This window comes from Dermacentor variabilis, chromosome 9, assembly GCF_050947875.1.
Source record: "Dermacentor variabilis isolate Ectoservices chromosome 9, ASM5094787v1, whole genome shotgun sequence".
Taxonomy (NCBI): Eukaryota; Metazoa; Arthropoda; class Arachnida; order Ixodida; family Ixodidae; genus Dermacentor; species Dermacentor variabilis.
The window spans coordinates 115,084,715-115,110,037 of record NC_134576.1 but is presented as its reverse complement, the minus strand read 5'-3'; the positions used below and the strand labels follow the sequence as shown (position 1 = coordinate 115,110,037).

General features: G+C 50.0%; 1 protein-coding gene across 7 annotated transcripts in view; it reads left to right on the top strand.

Moving 5' to 3' along the window:
• LOC142557325 (uncharacterized) overlaps positions 1-25,323 on the top strand; it is a 412,081-nt gene that overhangs the window by 277,817 nt on the left and 108,941 nt on the right. The window contains exon 1 of one of the 7 annotated variants that reach the window (XM_075669075.1): positions 19,618-19,831. The exons of the other annotated variants lie outside the window; for them this stretch is intronic. Within the exon in view, the coding sequence (XP_075525190.1) occupies positions 19,814-19,831 (18 nt within the window). The 5' untranslated portion in view covers positions 19,618-19,813. Of the gene's footprint in view, positions 1-19,617; positions 19,832-25,323 lie in introns of those variants that run through there. 7 annotated transcript variants of the gene reach the window in all.

The following is a 25,323-nucleotide window of genomic DNA, read 5'->3' as shown; positions in this document are numbered from 1 at the left end:
GCGCCTCTTATCTCTGGGAAAACGCGGGTGCCTAGGCCTTGGTGATTGGTATTTCTGTTTGCTTGCGCGATCGGGGCTTATACGCGGCGTTCATCGCTGCCTCGTCAAGTCACGTGTGAAGCATCTTGTGTCTTATGTACCTCCTAGATGTACAACCACGCAAATCTTTACTTGGGCTGGCAAGTTATAGCTAGTGTTTCTTAAATTTGTTGTAGTTCGTGTTAACTTTTATGAAGCCTCTTGTGAGTCATGTGTTTATAATCGCTAAAAAAAGATTGATCGGGAAAATATGCGACGGTGTTCACCTGTACCCGCCGTGGTTGCTCAGTGGCTATGGTGTTGGGCTGCTGAGCACGAGGTCGCGGGATCCAATCCCGGCCGCGGCGGCCGCATTTCGATGGCGGCGAAATGCGAAAACACCCGTGTACTTAGATTTAGGTGCACGTTAAAGAGCCCCAGGTGGTCGAAATTTCCGGATTCCTCCACTACGGCGTGCCTCATAATCAGAAAGTGGTTTTGGCACGTTAAACCCCATAATTTAATTTTTAATTTAGTGTTCACCTGTGTCGGTAGCCGTGTTAGCCAGACAACTACGGCACTCTTTAGAGCGCAGGAACGCCAACGCCCGTTCCTGCGGCCAGCGTCGGCGTTGTCCCGGTAACCGAGCGAACGAGCACAGCGAAGGATGAAAGCGAACGCGTAGCGCGCAGCGGGAGAGGAGAGACGGCGATAGCGAAGAGAGCGCGAGGAGGAAAGCGGAGGGAGAGGGTATGGCAGAACTGTGAGGAGAAAAGGGCAGTGTCGCGCAGGACGGGCTGTGCGGCGACGATGGCTACTGGATGGCGCCAGCGTAGCGCGCGCCGTCTGTGTGGAAACAAAGCGCTGCATGAGCAGAAGTCTATCTGCGGCGGCTGCCGTGAATCGCTCCAACGCGTCATCCACGCGCTGCCTCTCACGATCACCCGATTAGCGAGGCAGTCGCGTGACACTTCGCTCAGACTGCAGCGTGCCGCACGACACAGCAGATTATCCGCGCCAGCCAATGTATCGCAACATGAAAACACGTGTGAAGTAGCGCTCAAATTTCGCATTACGGAGTATCGTAATCGTAAGTAAATTTTGTTTTATGTCAATCGCGACATGGTAGGGCAAAAAGAAACTGTGGAACAGGATTGCGTACGCACTGACTGGCGACTCCTGGCACTGACAGGTGGTCCGTCGCCAGCGCACTGACACGCCGGGCTGAAACGCGAACAAAAGAAATTTAACGAGAAGGCCCCTATTTTCTTTTCCACATTCGCCGCTGTATACAACACCGGGGTGATTCACACATAGAGGCATAGTTTTCAAGATCAATTAAATTGTGGGTTTGAAGTTCGTGAATCTGCGCAGTGGTTCACGAGGGGCGCCGCCGTTGGACAGTCTGGAGTTATTTTCCCATCTGTGGTTCTTGACCGTGCAACCAATGCACGGCACAGTAACGTTTTTTTGCATTCCGCCCCAACTGGAATGCGGCTGCCGCGGTGGGCATCGAACCCGCCACCTCGTGCTCAGAAACGCAATGCTGTAGTCACTGAACTATTGCGGAAGGTAGGCTTAATTTCGGGGCCAAAGTAGACTTAATGCCCGGCTTCGCCCCACTTTGATAATGAGACACGAGCGGTGCCTCTTCTTTATTTTCTCCCGTTCTCATTTATTCCGGCGTAGTAGTGCACACATACATACATACATACATACATACATACATACATACATACATACATACATACATACATACATACATACATACATACATACATACATACATACATACATACATACATACATACATACATACATACATACATACATACATACATACATACATACATACATACATACATGCATGCATGCATGCATGCATGCATGCATGCATATAACGGCGAAAATGGCGGGAAGATGAGAAGAGCATCCTAAATATTATCCCATTCGGGAACTACCGGCGCGCGGTTTAGCTCACTCCCGTTCAATAAAACATCAGGATACCCTGAGCAGCAATCCCCAATCGCGACGTCAGACATTGGGGCGCGCCTGATGTCGCGTCTGCATTCCCGACTCGCTAAGACGGGGTGGCCGGCCTTGGCTTTGGCGCCGCTACAGCGAATTAGCACTAACGCGACGGTGTGCTAGAATCCTACTAGACTATACTAACGCAGCCTTTCTTTTTTTTGCCTTTGTACGGCCGCACCGTGGCACTTTTATCGTTATATTCGTTTACATGTCATCACACGCTTCGCGTTCCTTGCTTTCGGCCGAAGCGAAGCAGCCAAGCCAAGAGAAGCCGGTTCTCTTTTGTCTCTGGATTCGTGTAGGGCTTTTCTCAGCTCAGGCCTCGCGGCAGCCAGCAATCGTACGCAGCACACTCGCGGGTTTGACTTAGCTCGTTATACTCCGCCTCACGATGCCCGTGCAGTGCGGCGAAGAGTATGGCTCGCGTGAGCCATTCAAGCAGCTGGGTCTGGCTTCAACGCATCCGGAGGATGGAGGCACGGCCATTTATGCGCCACTCTAACTCTCCCCGATGCTTTCGTTTGTATCGTCGTCGCGCGGACCGAAAGCGCACAATGGAGGATGCCTTCAGGTTGTCTTTTGTGCTTCGCTAACGCGACCCGCAGCTTTTTACCGCATACTGCACGGTAGTTGGGAGGGGCGGGAGCATAAGTGCTCGGGCTCCGCTGATTCGCTAATAGACGCGACGGGATTTCGCTGTCCTCGTCCTGGCTGATGGGAAAAGCGCTTTCGTTCGCCCTCTCTTCCCACGACTTCCTCTCTCTCTCTCTCTCTAGAGAGAGAGCTTTTGCTCGTGCATAGTGCCGCCGTTTGTAGGGCGCTTGTCGCTGATGTGCGCCTGATCAAAGCGTTGAGCGGCTCGGCATGAACGGGCATGGGCGGCTCTGGCGCTGGAGGAAGCTTTCGCTCGTTGCTGCCGCTGGCCGTCCTGGGCTGTGAAGTGCTGGCGATTTTCGGCCGATGTGCGCGAGTGGCGTTTGAAGTGGCGCGTTCGATGCTTGGTGCCCAGTCGGCGCCCGGCAAGTGTGCTTGAGATGGAACGAAAAGTATAAGGATGAATACGAAAGAGGGGAAATCCCTTCTAAGTGTGCGAGAAGTGACGAAGAACGCGCGCGCGCCCGCGCGGCTTTCTTATATATCGCTGCGTTCGTAAGTACCTGCCGCATTCATTGCCGCCCCATTTCGCCCCGCTTCTTACAACAGCAAAAGCAAACTGCTACTACAGACATACTACTGTGCCACCACGAGTATCCCGCATTTTGTGTATGCAGGTTTTCGTTTTAAGCGTTAAACTTTAAAGTGAACCAGTCAACTAATCAATCAGAAGTCAATCGGTGAATGGGTCAGTCAGTATTCCAGTGATTTAATCAGCCAAAGTAATTAAATAATTCGATCGTCTGTCTGTCTGTCTGTATGTATGTATGTATGTATGTATGTATGTATGTATGTATGTATGTATGTATGTATGTATGTATGTATGTATGTATGTATGTATGTATGTATGTATGTACTCAGGCAGCAAGTCGGATAGACGGACAAATTACGCGTGGCTAAATTCAGTTCCGCGTGGTTCACGCACCAGGAATCGAAGTAAACACGACCCACGTCTTGGCGTTGGCTTCGGGCGGCGCAAGAAATAGACGCGTCGAAGCCGCGGCGAAGATACGTCGGAAATAAGCGTCATGTAGTCTTGCCCCCCGTGAGAGCGAGTAACGATCGTAGATAAGCATGCGGTCGCGCGCCCCTCGCACGGGGCGCATCTCGTGACAGGCAAACGGAGCGCGTGCCTTTGCATCGCCCGACAGTAAAGGTACGTTCTCACATGCGGAAGTAAGCGCGCGCAAGGCGGCGCTCTTAAATAAACGCGCGCCGCGAGAGGGCGCTTTTGCGGCAAGAATTCTATAATATAGCAGCTCGGGCCTGTCGGCTCTCCATCCCGGTGTTAACAGCGCAAAACGTAGACGAGACGAGCAGGCGACGCCACAAGCGTTGCCGAAGTAAGCGCGTAGCCTTGCGCGCGCTTATTTCCGCACGTGAGGGCGTGCCTTAATAGTCGACGGGAAGCCGCGCACGCGTGATACGCACGAGGAGACAATCAAAGCCGGCTCGAGTCGACGGCGTCAGCACCGCTTCCGCGTGCGTCGACGGATCCGCGTTTGCGACAGCGTTCGTTCCATCGCGTCGTTGAGACGGGCTGGACCTGTCCAGGGGACTAAGCCGGCTTTCTTTGTTCCCCCTCATGACAGGCGGGAGACGAGAGTCAAAAGTGGCGCAGAACTAAGAACAAACTCAGCGAAGAGAAATAGTGGCTATTTCTGCGCGTGGGCGCGTTCTTTAGCGCCGAGAGCAAAGGATGAGAATAAAGGAAAGCCGCGTGAGGGCGCCACCGTTGGGAGAATTTCGGAACACCGCATGGGGCGTTGTTTCGCTCTGACTGGCAGCGTCGTCGCTTTGCGGTCAGATTTATATGCGTATAGCGGCTCTGCTGAGCGCACTTATTCGATGCGCGCGCGGGCGGTATTGTTGCCCCCGCCTTACATTACTACAGCGAAGCTGTTAAGGGCTAGTTCCCCCAGGATCGTGTCCGTGTGTAGACACAAAACTCCGTGCGTGGGCCGATCCCGAAGATAGTGCGATGCCGGGCCGACCCGCGGCGAAGGTGCAGTTCGCCGTTAAGGGGCGCCCGTACACAGCTTAATTCGCTGGTCATCCTTTTTTCGCAGAGTGGAAGGGCGCTGGGTTTCTCTTCTTTCTTTCGTTTAACGCGAATGCCACCCTTGGTATCGGCAGGCGCATCCGCGTACGTCGAATCCCCGCATAATCGCTCCCGCGTGTTGTTAGAACACCGTCCGTGGAGATCAAGCGGAGCGCTAAAGCATTATGAAACATCGTTCCAGCGCACAGTTGAACACGGACGAGAAGAGAAAGACAACACGAACGCCTTCTCTTCTCGTCTCTTCTCTTCTCGTCCGTGTTCAATTGTGCGCTGGAACGATGTTTCATAATGCTAATTATAACCAACTAGCCCAGCTGTCCATACGGAGCGCTAAAACTTGCTATCGCTGTCGGTGCTTCGCTTTTTTCTAAAACCGCGAATAATTTATCAACTTTCTCAGCTGTTCTTTGTTCTAAATATTTCTCTTGCTTAGGGTTTCTTGTTAAAAAAAATTCGTCGATGGAACTTTGGCATTACTGGCTAGGAGAGCAGCAGGGGTGGCCCTTGAGCCAGTATGGAAGTGATGGGTGCTATTAGATTACTTAGTAATCGGCGGCAACGGATGAGTCATCAGCATTAACTGGTGGGTGGCAGTGAAGCGTAGAATGGGCAGTAGCGCCTACTCTTCGTTATTCTTGCTTCGAACGGCTCTGGGACTTCGCGCGCCGATCACTTTCAATAAATGCTGTAATTCACAACGACTATCCGTGCGCGAAAATGCATAACGTTGCCTTGCTGTCTTTAGGAAAACTGTGGTTTCTTGGAAGCCTAAAAAAAAAAAAGGAAGGCTACAAGGCGTAATTAATAGTGCCGCGGTAAACGCCTGAAGCCGCAGTTTAGCGCGCGAAGATTAGACGTATTTATGTATAGTCGCGAGCAAAAGTCCGATGACCAAGGACACTGTGAAATTTGCCTTCGTCGCAGCCTGTAGGTATGCAGGACGAAATCAAGTTGTACAGCCTACGGGCGTCTGTTCAATCCCTTTATTTGACATCAATGATATGATGTCAGTCGCACGGACAACAAACCACAAATTATGTGTTGGGCCAAGGCGCTGAGCTCCGTCATTAATTTAGTTTCGCACAACCTTGCTAAAAATTGTATATATATATATATATATATATATATATATATATATATATATATATATATATATATATATATATATATATATATAGAATCTTTCCTCCGGTTGTACAAACGCCATGGCTGCTGGGGCATCGCTGCGCCTTAGTTCCCTCCAGCAATTTTTTTGTAAGAAATGCTATGACTGTAGCGACTCGCTTCCTCGCCTCTACTCTTCGCCCTGCTCCTTGGAAAGAGCGAAAAAAAAAAAAAATGAAATACGGCCTGTGCTCTCGCTCGCCTTCGTCACAATCATTAGCGAGCCAACAGAAGTCGGATCCATGGTCGCGTCGCAGTCGCCGCGACGGCTCGCCGACCCAGATTTTGCGAAATGAGAGCTATGCTAATGGGCTCCGTCCTACGCACACCCAGCCCCCTGCCTCCCCCCCCCCCTCTTTCTTCTTCTTATACTCTTCTATTTCTTGCTTTTTTTTTCTAGCCGCCGCATCGGCTGTTTTTTAAGTGCCGCATTGGCTGCTTTGACGGTTGCTCCCTGCTGGTGGCCCCGTGCTCCTGTCTCGAATAGAGTCCCGGCGCAGTGGACCCCACATGAGGGTAGACGTATAGTGTCGAGCGAGCATTTTGATACCCCTTGTTTCTGTCTTATTTTTCGGCTGTGTTTCCTTGAAGGGGCTGCAGTCACGCTAGCTTTAGTAATCTATGCGACGACTGTTAATAACGAGTGCTCTGAAGGAATAAAAAGAAGAGAAAAAGAATTAGGGGGTGGGGGCGGCGAGTTGCCTGTCAGAGCCAGGCATCCCTGCAGACTGGCTCATTCGGCGATCCACTGATTGCACGCTCTTGTCAACCGCGTGTAGCCACTGGCCGAGTACTGAGCGGAACCCTTACTAACTAACCAATTACCTAACTAAACTACGAAAGAATCAAATAACAATCAGGCTGACTGATTAACTAAAGGACAAACTAATGGCTGATTGACGAACTGATGAACTAAGCAAGTAGCGAAGTAACTGATCATCTGGCTCACTGAGTGACCTGGGGATTAAGCAGCCAACTAATAAGTAGCCAACCGACTATCTAAGTATGTTAACTACCTAACTAAACTGCCAACCAAATAACCTACTGCATGCCTGACTAGTTGATCAACCAAGTAATAACTGACCAACCAACTGACGAACGAACCATTTAACGAACCAACCAATCAACTTGCTGACTAACTGAATTACCGAACTAGTAACTATGCAAGCAACTGATAAGTAGCCAACGGACTAACAAACAAACAAATAGACCCGCTAACAACCTAACGAACTAATGACCTGTTCTACTAAGCAACTAACTGACCAGCCAGATGCCGAACTATCCACTACCAAACTAATGAAATAACGGCCTGCGATATCTGCCTGGCTTACCAATTCACCGGCAAGGCAATCGAACGAGCAAACTAACTAACTTAGTTTTCCTCTAACTCAAGTGCTCGCTGAACTTTAAATGAGCGAGCGAACGAACGAGTCGCTATAGCGAACTCCCGTATCACCGAATTTCAATCTCTGCTCTTTCGCTCTCCATCCTCTCTCGCACCCTTACCAACTCGTTACTTTTTCTTCTTTTTCGCCGTGCTTATCACCCGTCCCCGTTCTCTCGGGCCCACCGAGGCACTAATAACAGTGCGCCGATGTCTCGGCAGCTGTCGTCGCCGCCCGCAAACGATCGTTGCATTAGAAGTCGATAAGCCGCAACGATACATGCTCACGTCCGTAGCGTTCGTCTCCGCTCTGTGTAAAGTGCCGGATCGAGCCTTTGCCACTGTGGCCCATAACAACAGGCTATCGCGGAGACACCTGTCCGAAGACTGAGAATGTTGAGATGCCGGTACAGAGTAAACGAGTGAGCCAGGTTAAGGCAACGTGCGGGCACTCGGCGAAGGTCATTAGGAGGGCGTGTCGCCTCTTACCGCGTGCAGTATTAACTGGATGCGTGGGAACCGCCTGCAATGGCTACGTCTAGACGACGGCACTGTCGCAGGTTCGCGTGGCCGTTACTCATTCCAGTAGTGGAGGCAGAAAAAAAAAGGTAATGTTCCGGGCTGACGCACAGCGGAGGCAAGTGTGGGTGTCTCGAGAAACGTGCACTTGTGCGGGTAAGAAACGGGATTATACGAGAAAAAGAAAAAAGTAGGCAAATCAGCCTAGAGCGTTGTTCAGCCGTTCTCATCCTGCCTGGAAGTGATTGAAAGACAGACCGCAGGAAAACGACTGAAAAGCTCGAGTAGCTTTGTCCCGCGGCAAAGGGAACAACTTAAGTCATTGAAAATATAGAAGCAACCAAACGTCTACCCTAAGGGAAAAGCTACACAAACGAAGTTACAAGGTCATTCGCGTAAATGTATAGGTCACGTGCTGTGGGGGCTCTAGCGTCGGGAGCCGCAAGAGAGGGCATCACAAGTGACATCGCGGCGAGAGTGGAGGACCAAGAGGGCTCTGTCCTGGCGGTGACCTGTTAGCTCAATTATACAGGACAACAACAACCGCAACAACAGCTGGCTGGAACTTCGAGGCCGCGGCTTCCCCGGATTTGGAATGTTCAGTACATTAAATCATATCAAAGTCAGTTGCTCTCGATAAATTACTCGTTAATTGGCAGAAATATCACGATCGCACTTCCTCAGGCCCGGACTGTCATTTCATATATATATATATATATATATATATATATATATATATATATATATATATATATATATATATATATATATATATTCTTTTTACTAGGGAACTGCTGGGAAGGCACTGGGGAAAGGGGGTGAGGTGCAGTTTAAGGTTTCCCTGTTCAACAGCCAGACGTAATAATAGAGCTTGGCCGTTGTACGCTGTCTAGGGTTCCTCCCTAACTCTTGAGATCCAATCCTAGAACTCGCATCTCACAGACTGGCACCCCGATGCGGGTGCATTCGATGTGGGCAGGTGTCTTTTCTTTTTTCTGCGTCGCAATATTTCGTGACTCCTGATGGATGAGTTGTTTTCTGGCGCCTGGGCTTGTTCCGAATCTCAGGGGCTTTGCAATCGCATTATAAGGCCGGGACTATTAAGGGCCTCCAATTAAATTTACTAGAGATAGTACATGCGCTCAAGTACCACAGGAACAACGATGGCTAGTGCATGATATCGTCTGACCTTCGTGCGTGTGGCTTCATATGCTTTCACAACAACAACAACAACAACAACAACAACAACAACAACAACAACAACAACAACAACAACAACAACAACAACAACAACAACAACTTTAAAGGGCTTGTGTTTGGGCATCTAGGGCCGTTTCGTCCTTTCCCAGCGGATCATCGGCATGTATTCACTACGACTTCTTCGGTCGACGCGCGTGCGTGCACGCTTGCGCTGCGGAACCTCCTTTACGACCACTTTCAATCGCCCGTCTCGCGAGTGCGCCTCCCGCGGGTCTCGTGAACCCGGACGCGCGATGACCCTCCCCCCCCCCCCCCCCCACCGAAATATCTGGCCTGTCCCTATACGCAACGGGCAGGGCGTCTACGTATAGCTTTGAGGCTTGAAACGAGCCATGACATAACCGAGTCTCATGTCCAAATTTCGCTTTTCGAGGACGGCGCAGCTGACTCGGGACGGCCCTTACACGTGCATCTCGGCTGGGGATGTCAACGTCGTTTGGACGGCAGTGCGATTCGCCGGTTTCGGCTGGCCCAGCACGTAACGGAGCAGTCAAAAGCGTTCCGTGAGACCGATGGCGCATCCCGGCCATTTGCGGCACAACTGCCGTATTCGCGGCTGTGTACGTATAGGACGTTGTGCGTGCGCTCGAACACGGCCGTGGAAAGACCGTTACGGTTGCCCCGTTTTGAAAGTTTCGTACTTCGGTTGACTGCGCGATGCTGTGTGTCTTTGAGCTTCTGTGCCGACGTTTGGTGCTATCCGTTCGCCACGAACTTCGTTTTACGCCGTCGAAATAAAAGCGCGACGCGTCAGTGCCGTGAATCGCGTTTTGCGGCCGCAAGTTGAGACGCGCGTGTAGTTTGACGATTGTAAAAACGAGCTATTACAAATTCGTTCCAGGAGAGAGAAAGAAACTGTGCTATAGCTGCAGGTGTTAGCCGATAGAGTAATTCCTGATATGCTCCAAATGATTATAGGGCTCAGGGTAACGGATAAAATTTAATAAAAAGAAAAGTTCAATGAGACTCATTTATGTAAGAAGAAAGAAGAAATCACCCTCTAACAAAAAAGGTACATGCAGGAACGGAGCTATTTTAGTCAAGCTATTTGTCTTATAACAACATTCAAAAGCGGCTTTGTCGCGCGTGCTAAGTCTTCGCAAGGACTTCGCCCGCATAATTTGTAAGTGCAGGAGTTTCGTAACACAAAGAAATCACTTAAGGATTTCTTTAAATCTACATTTTTCCATGCAAGCCTTGAACTACGAAATGTTCTTGGAGCTGAGGTGGTTAACCCGCTGAAGAGATTGTTTTTTTTTTTGTTTATTGTCTTTTCGAAGTTTGTTGGCAGATAGTTCACTTACTTGCCTTTCGAAGAAATTTGCGCCGATTGTTGTTTAACTTCACTTTTGTAAGTGCTTTTATACGCACCGCAGGATCCTCGGCCAATCCTTCATTGTGAATATCTTTGTGTTTGTATTTATTTATTTATTTATTTATTTATTTATTTATTTATTTATTTATTTATTTATTTATTAAGAAGTGAAAGAAAGAGAAGGTAATTCTCTTTAGGACTGGACATACCAAAGCATCAAAGACTACTGAGGTAAAGCAAGTTGACAAAAAGAGCTGAATATAACAAATAACAAAATAATGAAACCAACTCTGCACACGCCGTAACACGAATCGCAAGCATAGTCCTGTTTCCTGTTGTCAAAAGAATGCTTGTGCCCGTGACATAGCAACGACAACTGTGCTTTCTAATCTGTCTTTTTTTTCTCTTGTAGGAGGCTTGTAATTGCAGAATTCGCATAATGTTCCCATCTATCGTGTATATTTGAGCCATGAACATTTCGCCACGCCCTATGACTGATGTTAAATGTAGAGCGACATGCCTGTTTGTTTAATTTCACTTTCTTTACTGCACCACAGTGTAGTGAAATATTTAAGTTGCTGCCATTAGTGTATCCATATATCATATTGACCGCAAATAAAGATGGGGACAGCGTAAGAAAACACAACCGCCCGTGTCGTTTTTGTGTTCTCTTCCTCTGTTCCCGTCTGTATTTGCGGTCAACATGATATGCAGTAAACACAAACTAGGCCAAACTGAAGTTCTTCTGCCATTAGTGTCTTTGGGTGATATCATAAATACAAACAAACAAACAAACAAACAAACAAGCAAGCAAACTACAGCCGCAACAGGTTTAGGCACAAACAACTTGCCGAAGGGGCTCGTGTCACCATCTCCTCGCGAAGATGCAAGCACTCTTCTAAATAATTGATTGCGCTTCGGCGATGGTGCCCGTGACTGGCATTTCTGGCGTTGCGTGCAATTTGTGTAAACGTGGATCTGTCTCCTTGTTTTGAAATTACCTCTCAGGTGGTGTATTTGCCGTATCCAGCGCTAAAGAGTCGTACGTTCGCCATCTTTCTTTCATTCAATGGTATTAAAGAAAAAAGAGAAGCTTGCACTAAATGCCACTCAAATACGTTTGCGTATCAAGCAGTACAAACACCAAAAACAGCGCTTTGCGATTGAAATATAATCGCCAACACTGCGTTCCCCGTTTGCTTTGTCGAAGTGATGACGCGAACAGCCATCTGTGCTTACGCGATGCATACTGCTTTGCTGCAAAGGGAAAATAACCTCGGGCCTGCCAGATCATAACTGAGCAGAATCTCAATAAAGTTGTTACCACCGCCAACCAACGCCAGCCGCTTCTGTGCACTGTTCGAGTCGTTGCTGCAGCGACTTTTACAGCGCGCGCCAACCCTTTACCTCCTAAAGCCAACCCAAGGCAAGCCAAGCCTGGGCAGTAGCGTTTGTGCACGTCGGCGCGAAATTTCATGTCTTTGTTGTTTTTTCTCCCGGGTCGTTACTTGCAAAGAATCGGTCCGTATATCGCGGGATGATCCTATGGCACGCGACCCTAATATTGACGTGACACAGGACATTTAGGAAGGCGCAAAAATGTAGAGTAATAGGGCCCGGCGAGGAGACACCACGGCTAACCCATTTTTTTTTTGGCTTCCTCTTCCTCGTCTCTCGCCTCGCTAAAGCTGCATTATGCCTTCTTTCATCCCCGCTCGTTCCTTGGTGTGCTTATCGTCGCGGCGATTTTACTTCCTTGTTCCTTCCGCGTGTCTGTACGTCTTCTTCCCCTGTTCTCCCCACTGAGGAACGGGGAGGGGAGCCTTGGCGCTCGCGCGAGAGAGCCCGGGTGTGCGTGCGTGCTTGTGAAAAACATTTTCCGTGCTCCGAGCGCCGGTCGAAAGAAAGGCGGTCGTTGACCCCGGCGCAAAACGCTCCGTTCGCCCCTTTTACTTTTCTTTCCCCATTCTTCTCCCTTTCCCGTATTTCTATTCCAATCTCCCTCTCTCGGTTTTCTCCGCCCTCCCCAAGTGTCCTGTCTTCTCCGACACCCTCTTTCCAACCGCCGCTTCCCTGTATCGCCTGTGCTTCAGATCGAAACCGGAAGTGACGCAAATGCCCGTACGTGTATTCTCCTCTCCCACTTCCGTCTTCCCGTTCACCCTTGCTCGGTTCCTTTGCCTCCTCGCTCGCTCGCACTCGTCTTCCGTTTCCCTCCGGTCGCCTCCACTTCCTCTGAACGCTGTTCCGAGACCCTAGTTCCGTGGTGACCGGCACGCGAACTGGCTTGACGTCACTTCCGGCCACGCGCCCTAAAAGCGCGCCTCGCGCTGGCTGTCCCGCAGGGGCCTGTCGCTCAGCTGCGGCGATGATCGCTCCAGGCTCCGAAGTCGTTCTTTGTTCTGGACGCGCTTTCAGCTTCCGCTCGCCTTTGGCGGAGCATATGTTGCGGATGCTACCATACGGTGCATCCCAACATCCAGTCGTGTATCTTATAAAGCCAGTATGGAGAGAAAAAGAAAGTGTTGCCACTTTTCTTGACTGTACGGGAAGTCTCATTTTACGTTTACAAATAAAATTAAAAGTCTGGGATTTTACGTGCCATAACCACGAATTGATTATAAGGCGCGCCGTAGTGGGAGACTGAGAAATGATTTTGACCACCTGAGGACCTTAGGGTGCGCTCAATGCACGGAACACGCGCATTTTTTTTTCGATTTCGTTGCAATTTAAGTGCGACCTCCGCCGCCGCAATTCGATCCTGCGCCCTCGCGCTTAGGAGCGCAACGCCAAAGCCACTACACCAAGTAATCTAAATGTGATGAATTCAGAAACTTTTCAAGAGAGCTCGGTGGCACGCATGCAAGTTGCAACAAGGCAGTGTTGCAAGTTTTGTAAGGACAAGTAATGGCATTGTTTAACCGCTTAAAGGGATTGACATCTGGTTACTGTAGTCTCGTCATTTACGGAGCAATGAAAAGCCTAATGGTCCACTGTGCTCAGTAATGCAACGTTCACATTGAAAATTCGTGTACCCGTCTGTGTGAAAGTGTTGGTTTGTCGGCCAAGTTGGTCTCGGCGTTTGTGCGTGTACAGTGACAAAAAGTGCACACGAAGATAAAAAAAAAAGTAATTGCGATTCGCTATAAGAGACAGCGTGACTGCATACAGGATAAGAAACCCGGAATCGAGTGGGAATAGTTTTCAATGGACAATGCGGAATTTCTGCGTTGTTTACTGACCAACGGCCTCGGGAACGCGTATGCTGTCTGGTGGCGGTCCTGTTGGGTTGTTAGCCGCCTCGCTTTCAAGCACTCGTCGTCAGTCACTTTCAAGCGTTGTCGCATTATCGCCGACTTCCAGCAATGAAAGTGCACTATTATCGATATATCGATAACGAACAAGATGGGAAAGTTAAGCTCTGGAATAACGAAGACGGAAGTCTTACAGCGCGGAGGCGATTTACAGGAAAGAAGAAAGGACCCGACAATGGTCAACGTGCGGCGCGACACCTCGTTAGAATTCTTGAACCGTTTCAGTTCCTCGCTCGAGCTCGGTTACTCGTCGCCGTAGTGTGACCGTTTCCTGCGTGTCGTCGTGGGCGCAAAGCCCCATCGAAAGAGTCGGCCTGCGCGGTGAATCGTTCCCTCTCCTGTACTTCACCTTAGCTTCTACGGTGTTGTGGCTCCGCTCAGCGTCCACTCCAAATCGCGTCAGGTTGAACACTTGCTGCTGGGCCGGTGGTGTTGCCGACGCACCCGAAGCTCCGGACGTCGCTTGCCGATAGTGGCTGCTCCTTGCGTCAGACGCCGCAGGCGCGCCAATGACAGCGCTGCTTCCTGGACTCCGAGCGCCTGTCGCCGGCTGCATCGGCAGACCGTCCACCGGCGTCGAGCTGGACGTTACTGGCATTGTTGCCGACGCACCCGAAGCTCTGAATATCGCTCGCCGATGGTGGCTGCTATTTGCGTCAGACGCTGCAGGCAGCGCTGCTACCTGGTCTCTGAGTGCCTGTCGTCGGCTGCAGCCGATGCATTGGCGGACCGCCCACCGGCGTCGAGCTGGACGTTACTGGCAGTGTTGCCGACGCACCCGAAGCTTCGGACGTCGCTCGCCGATAGTGGCTGCTCCTTGCGTCAGACGCCGCAGGCGCGCCAATGACAGCGCTGCTTCCTGGACTCCGAGCGCCTGTCGCCGGCTGCATCGGCAGACCGTCCACCGGCGTCGAGCTGGACGTTACTGGCATTGTTGCCGACGCACCCGAAGCTCTGAATATCGCTCGCCGATGGTGGCTGCTATTTGCGTCAGACGCTGCAGGCAGCGCTGCTACCTGGTCTCTGAGTGCCTGTCGTCGGCTGCAGCCGATGCATTGGCGGACCGCCCACCGGCGTCGAGCTGGACGTTACTGGCAGTGTTGCCGACGCACCCGAAGCTCCGGACGTCGCTTGCCGATAGTGGCTGCTCCTTGCGTCAGACGCCGCAGGCGCGCCAATGACAGCGCTGCTTCCTGGACTCCGAGCGCCTGTCGCCGGCTGCATCGGCAGACCGTCCACCGGCGTCGAGCTGGACGTTACTGGCATTGTTGCCGACGCACCCGAAGCTCTGAATATCGCTCGCCGATGGTGGCTGCTATTTGCGTCAGACGCTGCAGGCAGCGCTGCTACCTGGTCTCTGAGTGCCTGTCGTCGGCTGCAGCCGATGCATTGGCGGACCGCCCACCGGCGTCGAGCTGGACGTTACTGGCAGTGTTGCCGACGCACCCGAAGCTTCGGACGTCGCTCGCCGATGGTGGCTGCTCCTTGCGTCAGACGCCGCAGGCACGCACATGACAGCGCTGCTACCTGGACTCCGAGTGCCTGTCGCCGGCTGCATCGGCAGACCGTCCACCGGCGTCGAGCTGGACGTTACTGGCATTGTTGCCGACGCACCCGAAGCTCTGAATATCGCTCGCCGATGGTGGCTGCTGTTTGCGTCAGACGCCGCAGGCAGCGCTGCTACCTGGTCTCTGAGTGCCTGTCGTCGGCTGCAGCCGATGCATTGGCGGACCGCCCACCGGCGTCGAGCTGGACGTTACTGGCAGTGTTGCCGACGCACCCGAAGCTTCGGACGTCGCTCGCCGATGGTGGCTGCTCCTTGCGTCAGACGCCGCAGGCACGCACATGACAGCGCTGCTACCTGGACTCTGAGCGCCTGTCGCCGGCGACAACGGATGCATTGGCGGACCGTCCACCTGTGTCGAGCTGAACTTTCCTGGCGACGGTTCGAAACAACCCATGGCGGCGGGTGTCCTTCTTCTTCGACTCCACTTTCGTGGCTCATACCCACTATGGCGGGTTGGCCGAGTATAAGATTAATGAAGCTAAATGACCATACAAACGAAATTTCTCTAGCCAGTTTGCGAGAATGCATAAAGTTGACGGCACAGATGCAAGTAAATGAATCGCGTAACTAAGAATGAAAATTACCTTCTTCGCCGCGTTAGAACAACGACAACAACGACGTCAGTAATTAGTAATAGTAAAAAGCAACCGCGCCCAGTGAATCCTGGTGCTCTGAATTCATTTACTGCAACAGCAACATGGCCATCGCAGCAGACACCGTAGGCTTTGGGTCACCGCTACTAAGAATTCCTGGCTTGGCCTCTGAAATTCGCGCGCAGATGTCACCACTCTCGGAGTCTCAGCTTAGTACTCGAAGATCGGCACTAATTCGACAGCATCGATGCTGCGCATTGACGGACGTCCAGCGCTCAGACAGAGAGAGAGATGAAAGGCAGGGAGGTTTATCAGATGCGAGTGGCCGATTTGCTACCCTGCACTGGGGAGGGGTGATAGGGGTTTGAAAGAGGGCGAACGCACGTGCCTGGAAGGACATGGATTAGAACGCCAGGGGATGTGGTTCCTGCCGCAACTCATGGATCCACTGCGAACTCACTAATACTGGCCCAGCGCTTTTTGGGCCATATACTTGGTCCTTGCGCCACAAAACACCACATTCATCATTTGAGGGCTTTGGAGGGCAGAGCTTGGATTTTCTTTCTTTTGAGGGGGAGGTGTGAAACTGGGGAGGTTTCTGACGACGACGACGTATTAGAGGCCAAGTGAAATGTACCTTTGTATCGCGTAAAAAAAATAAGCTAGTTTTTGAGCAGGCCTGATTGATGATAACAGTTTGCTGACGTCCCGATGCATGGCCGATCACTCAGATGTCGTTGCGTCGTTTCACCAAGGAACAAGAACCAGGACGGACAGTCACAACGAATACCATTTGAAGTTTCCGGCTAAATTACACTTTCCCAGTGAAAAAAGAAAAACAGAATTAATAATGTATGCATCGTGATGCATAAACTCGTTCCGTCGAATATAAAGACCAAATCTTGGCGCCTCGGAGCTCGCGAGGCACAGCGCGATTCTATATAAGAGCTATCGGCGGACTGCGCTGCTGGCGCCCTCGCGTCACGAGGTCGGCAATATATGGCGGCACATTTCTGCGATTGTAATTTGCGCGATATTCCTCTCCTAAAATGGAAGCGACCATGCGTGATGGGAAAGAAAGTAGGTCGCGCAATAACCTCCTCCCTCCCTCCCCCACCATTCTTTCTTATTCAGCGCGTGCCGGACATAATACGTCCGTATGTGCGCGTGGTCGCTGAGCCGCGAGCTATAATAACGATTCGAAACACTTCCCGCAGACCGCACACTTCTTGCTCATACACACACACACACACACACACACACACACACACACACACACACACACACACACACACACACACACACACACACACACACACACACACACACACACACACACACACACACACACACACACACACACACACACACACACACACACACACACACACACACACACACACACAAACGCGTACAATTTTTCCTAGACTTCGACTCCTACGCCCGCTCGGCCTGACAGATAGCGGGTTCGCGAAAGCGTGCGTTGACCGTCCTCCGTGTCAGTTTAATGAACTGTCTCGCTTGTAAATCATGCGGTTAGGTCGTTGGCGAAGCGAGGACGGTCCGTCGCTGCCGTACCCCTTCTCCATTACTGTCTAGTTGTTTTTTCCCCCCCCTTCCGAATCGCCCATTGGCGTAAGCCTTGGCGGGAAGCTATTTTACGCGCCACTGAAGTCATACGCGCCGGGAGCCTCTCTGCGTGGATTCTGCGCCTACCGCACGTTCATTCTGCATCATATTGCGGGCTGCGATATAAATGTCCCTGTTTATGGCTGGTATTCGTGCGTCACTTTGGATGTTTAGCCTTTCCGTTCCAGATTCTTTAGGCTTCTTCGCGTTTGTTTCCTTCGATGCTTGTGCGTGCGTGCGTGCGTGCAACAGAGAGAGAGAGAGAGTGCATCTGTGTTAGTATATGCGCGCCGTCACGCCGTGTTTTGTTACTTTTAATGCACAGTGACGTTACTTTGAATTGTCATGGTTGACGCTTTCTGACGCTATTTCTTCAGGAAAGCGCGGGTAATGTTTCTTTGCGATCTGTGTAATAACCCATGAATCTTGCCTAACCGGAAGTCGATTTGATTTGGCTTCGTGCTTGATGGGGTTGGCCACTTTCTTGCAGAAAAAGAAAAATGAAAAGAAACGACTGCAACGTGCAAGCGGATTTCTGATTCTTTCGTTGTTTTGATTTCTTCTGCTTTTTGCGAAGCTCCTAGTCAAGTTAGGTTGTCACGAACGTCTTGACATCGCAATGCGACTGCAGTTTCTTTAACCCATTAAGACAGCTCCTTCGAACTTGAGACCGCAGTAACTGTTCAATAAGAGGACAAGAGTTGAGAGTCTTAGACTCATCAAGGCGAAAGTTTTAGCCGAGCCTGTTAAGCCGAGGACACATATAAAACGCTATAGTGGATATGCCTAACTGCTGCCCCATTGCCAGTAAAACCTTTGCCAGTAAAACCACGACACTTGCCGAAGTGTCGTGGCTAACGCAATCACCTCGTGAGGGTTGGCCACTCGTTCTTCAATCATTTACTGTGTGGTATCGAACGCCGTCTGCACGCTTAGAAGTGATTCCAGGGTACGAGCCAGGTCGTCAAGCTTTCCTCGGGGACAACCGGCGCTGTTCCATATCGGTGCCATGGCTTCCGAGATCTGGTGGCGTTAAACTTTTTGTCTCTGAGGCTGTGCCTGAATAATCGGCAGCGGGTATGTTAACGCCGAGTTCGAAAACCCGACTACCGTGGCCACTGCCAGAATCAATACGTTTCTTTCTCTAGCCTAGACCTCCGAGATTCGTTGACGCGCAGCGCGCAATATCGGAAACCACGCTTCATTCTTTGAAAACTATAGCATAGATTACCATATCGCGCGAGAACTACGGTATCGCGCGAGAACTACGCCTGCGTGTCGCGCAAGTAGCTTCAAAGCGGCGGTAGACCGACGATACGGCATGCGGAAGTCCATTGCCGCTTGTTTCGATCACCTGCCTTGTTACGTCGGCCGTCACGTCGCTGTGTGCGTCTCGGGAAAATAGACACGTAAAAGTAAGTCGCGCAGCAAAGGGTCGGCCGAGAAGGTAGTCTCGAACTTCACGTGAACGTGCTCGAACAATGCCCACGGTGCTTTGTTCGGCGACAGTCGCGCAAAGTTCTGGCAAGCGAAAAAAAAAAAGAATACTTTGAGGGCTTGGCACAATAGGAAGCGATTGTTGTGTAGCGGTCAACGAAACTCTGCACCGTGCGGCAATACAAGTGTATCCAAAGCAAAGAAGAGAAAAAAAAGGAAGTGATACAACGGTATAATGGAAATTTTTTCTCAGAAAAGTTGCTTTCTCACTGCGGCGGCTCGCGGGATGGTTGCAGAGAATTGTGTTACTCGTTATTTGATTGGCTAACTCGTATTGGGTGGAGTGAAGAGCAACAGGGACACTCGAGATAGCGCCGTGACAAATTGGATGACTCCAGGCACGTGCGTCATTCGGGTCACAACTCGCCGCCTGTTTCGAGCCAACGGCGCAGCCGGCGTCGGAGGCGAGCTTTTTTTACATTGTGTTTCTCACCAACAAAGCTATATATGTCTTCTTACGTAAGGCGTCGTTTTAGAAATTGCGACTTTGCGAAGCAAGCTGTCTCGATGTTATGACATACGAAGCTAAAGCGAAACGTAAGAACATTAGTACGAATAAGAAAAAAGAAGGATAGAGAGGCTATGGATGGCTTGCACTCGCGTCATCGTGTGGCTGCCATGTCGGAGTACAATAGCACGGCGAGCAGCTACGCCTTATCGAAATCCACTCGCACACCAAGAGAAGCGCAGTGGAAGCCGTCGACTACGCCTGAATACGACGCCCGCGATGCGAAGTGAGGGCTATCTATAGTGCCAACTTCGAAGGCCCGGTCAGATTCGTTCTCTTGAAGTGTTCGGCACATTGAATGCGACGCACTTCCAAGGTGAGCCCGTTTTCTGCACTATCGTCCTTGCCGAGTGCGTCGTATTCGTCGCAGATGTTTTGCAGAGTCGAAACGCAACTGCCAGCCGCGAGCCAGCGAATGACGTCTAGTTAGGTCGCGTGTGCGTCACTTTGCCGCGTTTAATTGTAACGTTTGTGGCCTGCGCTGGCAGGATTGCGGCTTAGCTTTATGGTTTCGGTATATATTCGCCGCGGGGCCGGTTTCCCTGAACCGGCGAGCGAGTGTTTCGACGCGGTAGCCCACTGGTTATGGCGTGGCGCTGCTGGGCTCTAGGTCGCGTGTTCGATCCAGGCCGTGGCGGCCGCATCCAAGTGAGGCAAGAATGAAAAATATAAAAAAAAAAACGTTCGCGTACCGTGCATTGGGTGTACGTTAAAGAACACCAGGTGGTCAAACTTAAATCACGAGACCCCCAATACGGTGATGCACGCAATCGTGTCGCAGCTTTAGTTCGTAAAACCCTACAAATTATTTTTTTAAAATTTTAGTCAGCGTTTGGATGCCATTGGAATAGGCCTACTACTCTGAAGACATGACAAAGGGGCTCACGTAACGCATTTTTGATTTTTCTCACGATTAGTTGCTTGCTGGGCAAGAATGTTGGTGCTTAGAGGCCCGAAAAAAAATGCACCCACAGACTAATCGTCTTATCACCTGGGAACGACATAACGCGATAACATTTTCAGGCGTTTTTGTCAAATCGCTTTGCGACGGAACGAAGGCTTGCTATTAAGCTACGAAGATGATAAACGATGATATGCGATGTTCGGTGTACGTGTTCAAGCGATGAAGTAGACCATTAGTTGCAACAGTGTATATATATATATATATATATATATATATATATATATATATATATATATATATATATATATATATATATATATATATATATATAATGGTTTATTTCATATACAGGAAATAATTGTTCCTTTTACTGTTCCCTCGTTTCATCAAAAAATACGTTAGTTTCCACCTACGGCACATCGGTTTGCTGGTTAGTTAAATGTCGTTTGCTGCAATAAACGTAATTCATCACTAACAGCGATGACGCAAGATCGTTCTGGCCGAATAATTTTGCCTTGGCTGCAGCGCTAATGCACTGCCGACAAGATATGGCGTCATTACTGCCTCACAGTTTTTGTACTACCGCTCACATCCCTTTCTGAAAGCCTAATGCGTTCGCTCTATATGCTTGAAGTAAAAATTTACCGAGGGTAAGTGTTCTTATGCGCGAACCTTCTCTTACGCAAGAAAAAAAATTTCACTTTCGACGTCGTTAGGGCTCTTGCAACTCACAATAAGTGTCGGCATGATATTAGAGAGCTTTAGCGTCTCCGGCATTCCGGCACGCACGGGTGGTTTGGGCGGTTTGCCGGATAGGCGAGGGGGGGGGGTAAACGTGAGCGGCCGGAGTGGTGGCGCAAAGCTCGAGCAAAAAAACTACAGTGACCCATGTTTATCCTTCTTCGCTGCTGGCGTAAAATTTTCGACAGCGGCGTGATTGTCTTCGCAATTATGTTTGTCTGGTTGGGCTGTGCGCCGCAGGACAGCGTCTCCACTCCAGGCGCTTGCGCGTTTACGCCCTCACTCATCCGGCAAACCGCCCGCGCTTGCCGGAATGCGGGACGCTTTCGAACTACGTAATGAGGAGATCCGCGCGACGCAGGTCAACCGTTTAGGTTAGAAAAGGTCTGTGAACACGTGCTCAGAAGTTTCTCGCCGATGTAGAAAAGCAGGACTGGAAATACAAAAGCTGGGCCAGCATTTAAAAGATTTGCTCGGTCCTTTTCGATGTAGGAGGGCCACGCTGTAAGTTAGCGGTGTCTTTGCTTTACTTCCTTCCCCTAATCGTTCTATCAAATGTAATTTCTTCGCTGTTAAGCTACTCCGGGAAAGTTTCCCGTCTGGAACGTTCCTGCATGCAGCATCACCGGCTGATGGATCGGCTTCTACGTCCACGAACGGGCGAGTGTTTTCGACTGGCAACTTTTTCACCGTTCTTAAACAATTTTTTTTAACTATTGAAAAGCTTTCCTCTCTTTCCAAGAGAAAGCAAACCTGTGCGTCGACAAAAAATATAAAAGATCTACATCAGTATATTTCTTAAGCGTCTCCTCTTGGTCTTTGTTACATCGGAAGGTCACGTTCTCAGTTTTTTTGAGGGGGAGGGGGCTCCTTGTCTTTTTCTTTCTTTCGGTACACGCTGCATTCGTTCATTTAATGCGCCGTCATTCTCTCGCTGTTAAGTTATTCGGGGAGCGCTTACCGCCCGGACCGCGCGGCGGTTGTAGTCGGGCACCGCTGATGGATCTCTTATGAGGAACCACCGAGCGGTCTTGCCTCTGCGGCGTAATGCTCCGCTAATGCATCCTGCGTGGTTGCCGCACGCCGTACTCTCCGGGGATCGAGGCAACGCTGGTGCGGCGAGACGTGTTTGAAATATTCTGCAGTGGAAGTGCTGCTGGTGCCGTGGGACCAGCCTTGGGAATAAAGAACGCTTAGCTGGCTGCTATTGAAGGCGGATGGGGGAAGGGGTGGGTCTTTTACGAACGGTCTGTATTCGCATGCCATGCGGAAGAACGCTCGAGACGGACCGTTATGCGTACGCCGACCAGCGGTCACTTCTCGTGTATGCGATGTGTGGTCACGGAAAGCCGTACAACCTTAGTAGCAGGCTAGCTGGAACGCAGAAACGCGCGCACATGGACGCTTACAATAATGCGTGTATATGCAGACACCGCCAGAGACACGAGTTTGCACAAGCGCGCGCCCACCTATACGCACACACATACACACACGCACCTGCGCACGTACACACGCACTCACGCACGCATGCAAGCACGCAAGACACACGCGTGGTTACGAGTATTCGCGGACGCAGATATGCACAAATGCAGGCAGGCGCGCATATGCTTGTAGGCATGTCCGCTCGCACACACATTCACATTCACGCACAAACAAACGCACACCCACCCACATGCAAATACGTTCGCGCGCAGTTGAAATAGTCCGCTGCCATGATTACTGAGAGAGGGCGCGGAATTTGCTTAAAGCAAAAACAAAACAAGCAAGTAAAGCTCTGGCGAGGCTGAAAACAAATTTGTCGAGTAAAAAGAAGCCAACATACACGCAAATCGCCGCAAATTCATCCGATTGGAAATATGGGAACACTTAGCTTGATTTCATTTCTGTGTAAATTTACCTACGTGCCATTTTTTCATGAATAAGCTGGTAGCGCAGCAGCATGAACTGTCGTTACAGAGCAGTTTCGCGCACCCACGACTGACAACACAAATAAGAACACGCCAGTGCGGCAAACGCAATACGACGACCACGCTCTACACCGCAGCGCGTGCCTATTATGAGTAAGTCGAGTAAATTGTGACAACTACGGCAAGCACCACCGCCGACTGCAACTCGCGATCGAGCTATTATATCGGCGAAGCTGTCTGATAACTTGCGTGCGCATGCTCTCATCGTCGTCATTTTGTCAGAAATCTAAATAACCGTGGCATAATTTCTTAAAGATAACTATATAAAATCGTTTTGACGTTTCCATTTCCACTAATATCCGTTTGGACAAATCGTCTAGCACTCACCACGAGAGATAAAGGCTGAAAGAAAAAAAATGCGTGGGATTTTGAGGTTAATGCAGTTGGCGCAAAGACAGCCTGTGAACTTCGCCAACGTTGAAGTAAGACACGACCTAAAGTAAATTGGCACTGCGGATTCGGCTTGCAGCCGCGGCAGGCATGGCTAGTGGCAGTGGTACGGAAAGTAAGTGAAGTCGTGCCAGCGAACGAGATTTCCTTAGACAAAGTTCTTTCTCGTTACTGAATTGCACTTCCAATTCTTTCTTGTCTTAAGTAAGCTCTTAGTGTGGTAGTTCGTGAACTGCTGCATCGCAAGTTCTCGTCGGAGAAACCTTCCTCCATCAGCTTCCGAAAAGAAAAAAAAAAGCACGAAGCATGGGTTGATTCATAGAATGGACAAAGGCCTTACGCGATTCTGCCCCGAATTGTGTTGCGCACGTCAGCTTATTTTGTGCAACCAGCACGACAACATGAGTGGTGCGCTGCTGTGTGTGTTTCTTTCATTCCTTGATTCCTTCTTCATTCCTTCGTGCCTACCCACCCCTTGCATTTCTTCACTCCCCAAACTCTTCTCTTCAACTAAAGTCGTGACAAGCTTATATAGGCTTTCCTTCTTTTTCCCCGTGAAGCGAAAACCCAATTTTATGGCGGTTTCTCGAAGGAAACGGCAGATGAAGGGGATCAATCATTTATTTGTCGAAAGAGATGTTGCCGCTATTCTTCCATTCCTTGACTGTCATTACTTGTATTTTGGGCGTGCTGTAAAATAGGCATTCCTAGGGGCGTTCGAGGGGCGGCGGTTTGCGAATGTATTTCTCTGCTTTGCTGCTCGTGTCGTACTGGGTGGGGTGTCACGGCGAAGGAAGCGCTTTCGTACATCAGTCCAGTGGAAAGCGCCCAGGCTGGGTGGCGGCGTCAGCTCGGTGTCAATTCCTCTGTCGTCTTTGAAAAATAGATTACGTGTTTTCCCATTTCCGGGCGAACCGCGCGAGCGACCGCCGTCTGTGGGGATGGCGACAGTTGGTCGATTTTTTTTTTAAATTTTTAGGTTCTGCGTAACACTTTCTTTCTTTCTTTCTTTCTTTCTTTCTTTCTTTCTTTCTTTTGTTCTTTCTTTCTTTCTGTTGCAGTTCTGTATACTTTTACGAACTAACGCCGCAGGAAATATTGAAGAGAGAGAGAGAGAGAGATGTAACGCATACAGCTCTGCTTGAGAGTCCATCTTTTCCTGCAAAGAAAGCTTCACCTGGCAATAGCATATGCTGAGGGGAAGCCGACACATAATCTTATTCTATATATGTGTGCGTATGTGGATGTCTGTGCACGCGCGCGTGGGTGTATGTGAGAATGAGAAAGTGAGTGAGTGAGTGAATGAGTGAATGAGTGAGTGAGTGAGTGAGTGAGTGAGTGAGTGAGTGAGTGAGTGAGTGAGTGAGTGAGTGAGTGAGTGAGTGTATTTTTGTAACAGTGTTCACGCGCCTGCGCCGGTGTGTGTGCTCGTGTTGTGTTGTCTCGTTTGCGTATGTTTATGTGTGTCAGTGCTTTCGTTTGATTGACTTCTTGGGAAGTATCTAAGCAGGTATTTTATCAACTTGATGGGAAGAAATATGATTTCAGTGTAAGCACATTTCATTACTTAATTCATTGATATTTTTCAATGGGGGGGGGGGCGTAGGTCGGATCCATTTTTGTGCTATTTTGCATTGAATTTCCGGAAATACTTAGAATATTCTTGTGATTTTGGGGAATTGTTTCAGAGGAATATTCCGCTTTAGCTAAATGACAGCAGGGATAACGAGCACTCTTTTATTATAATGCTAAGGTTGCGGCGAATTACTGGTAAGGCATACGGGATTTTTTTATTGTTTATGCCGT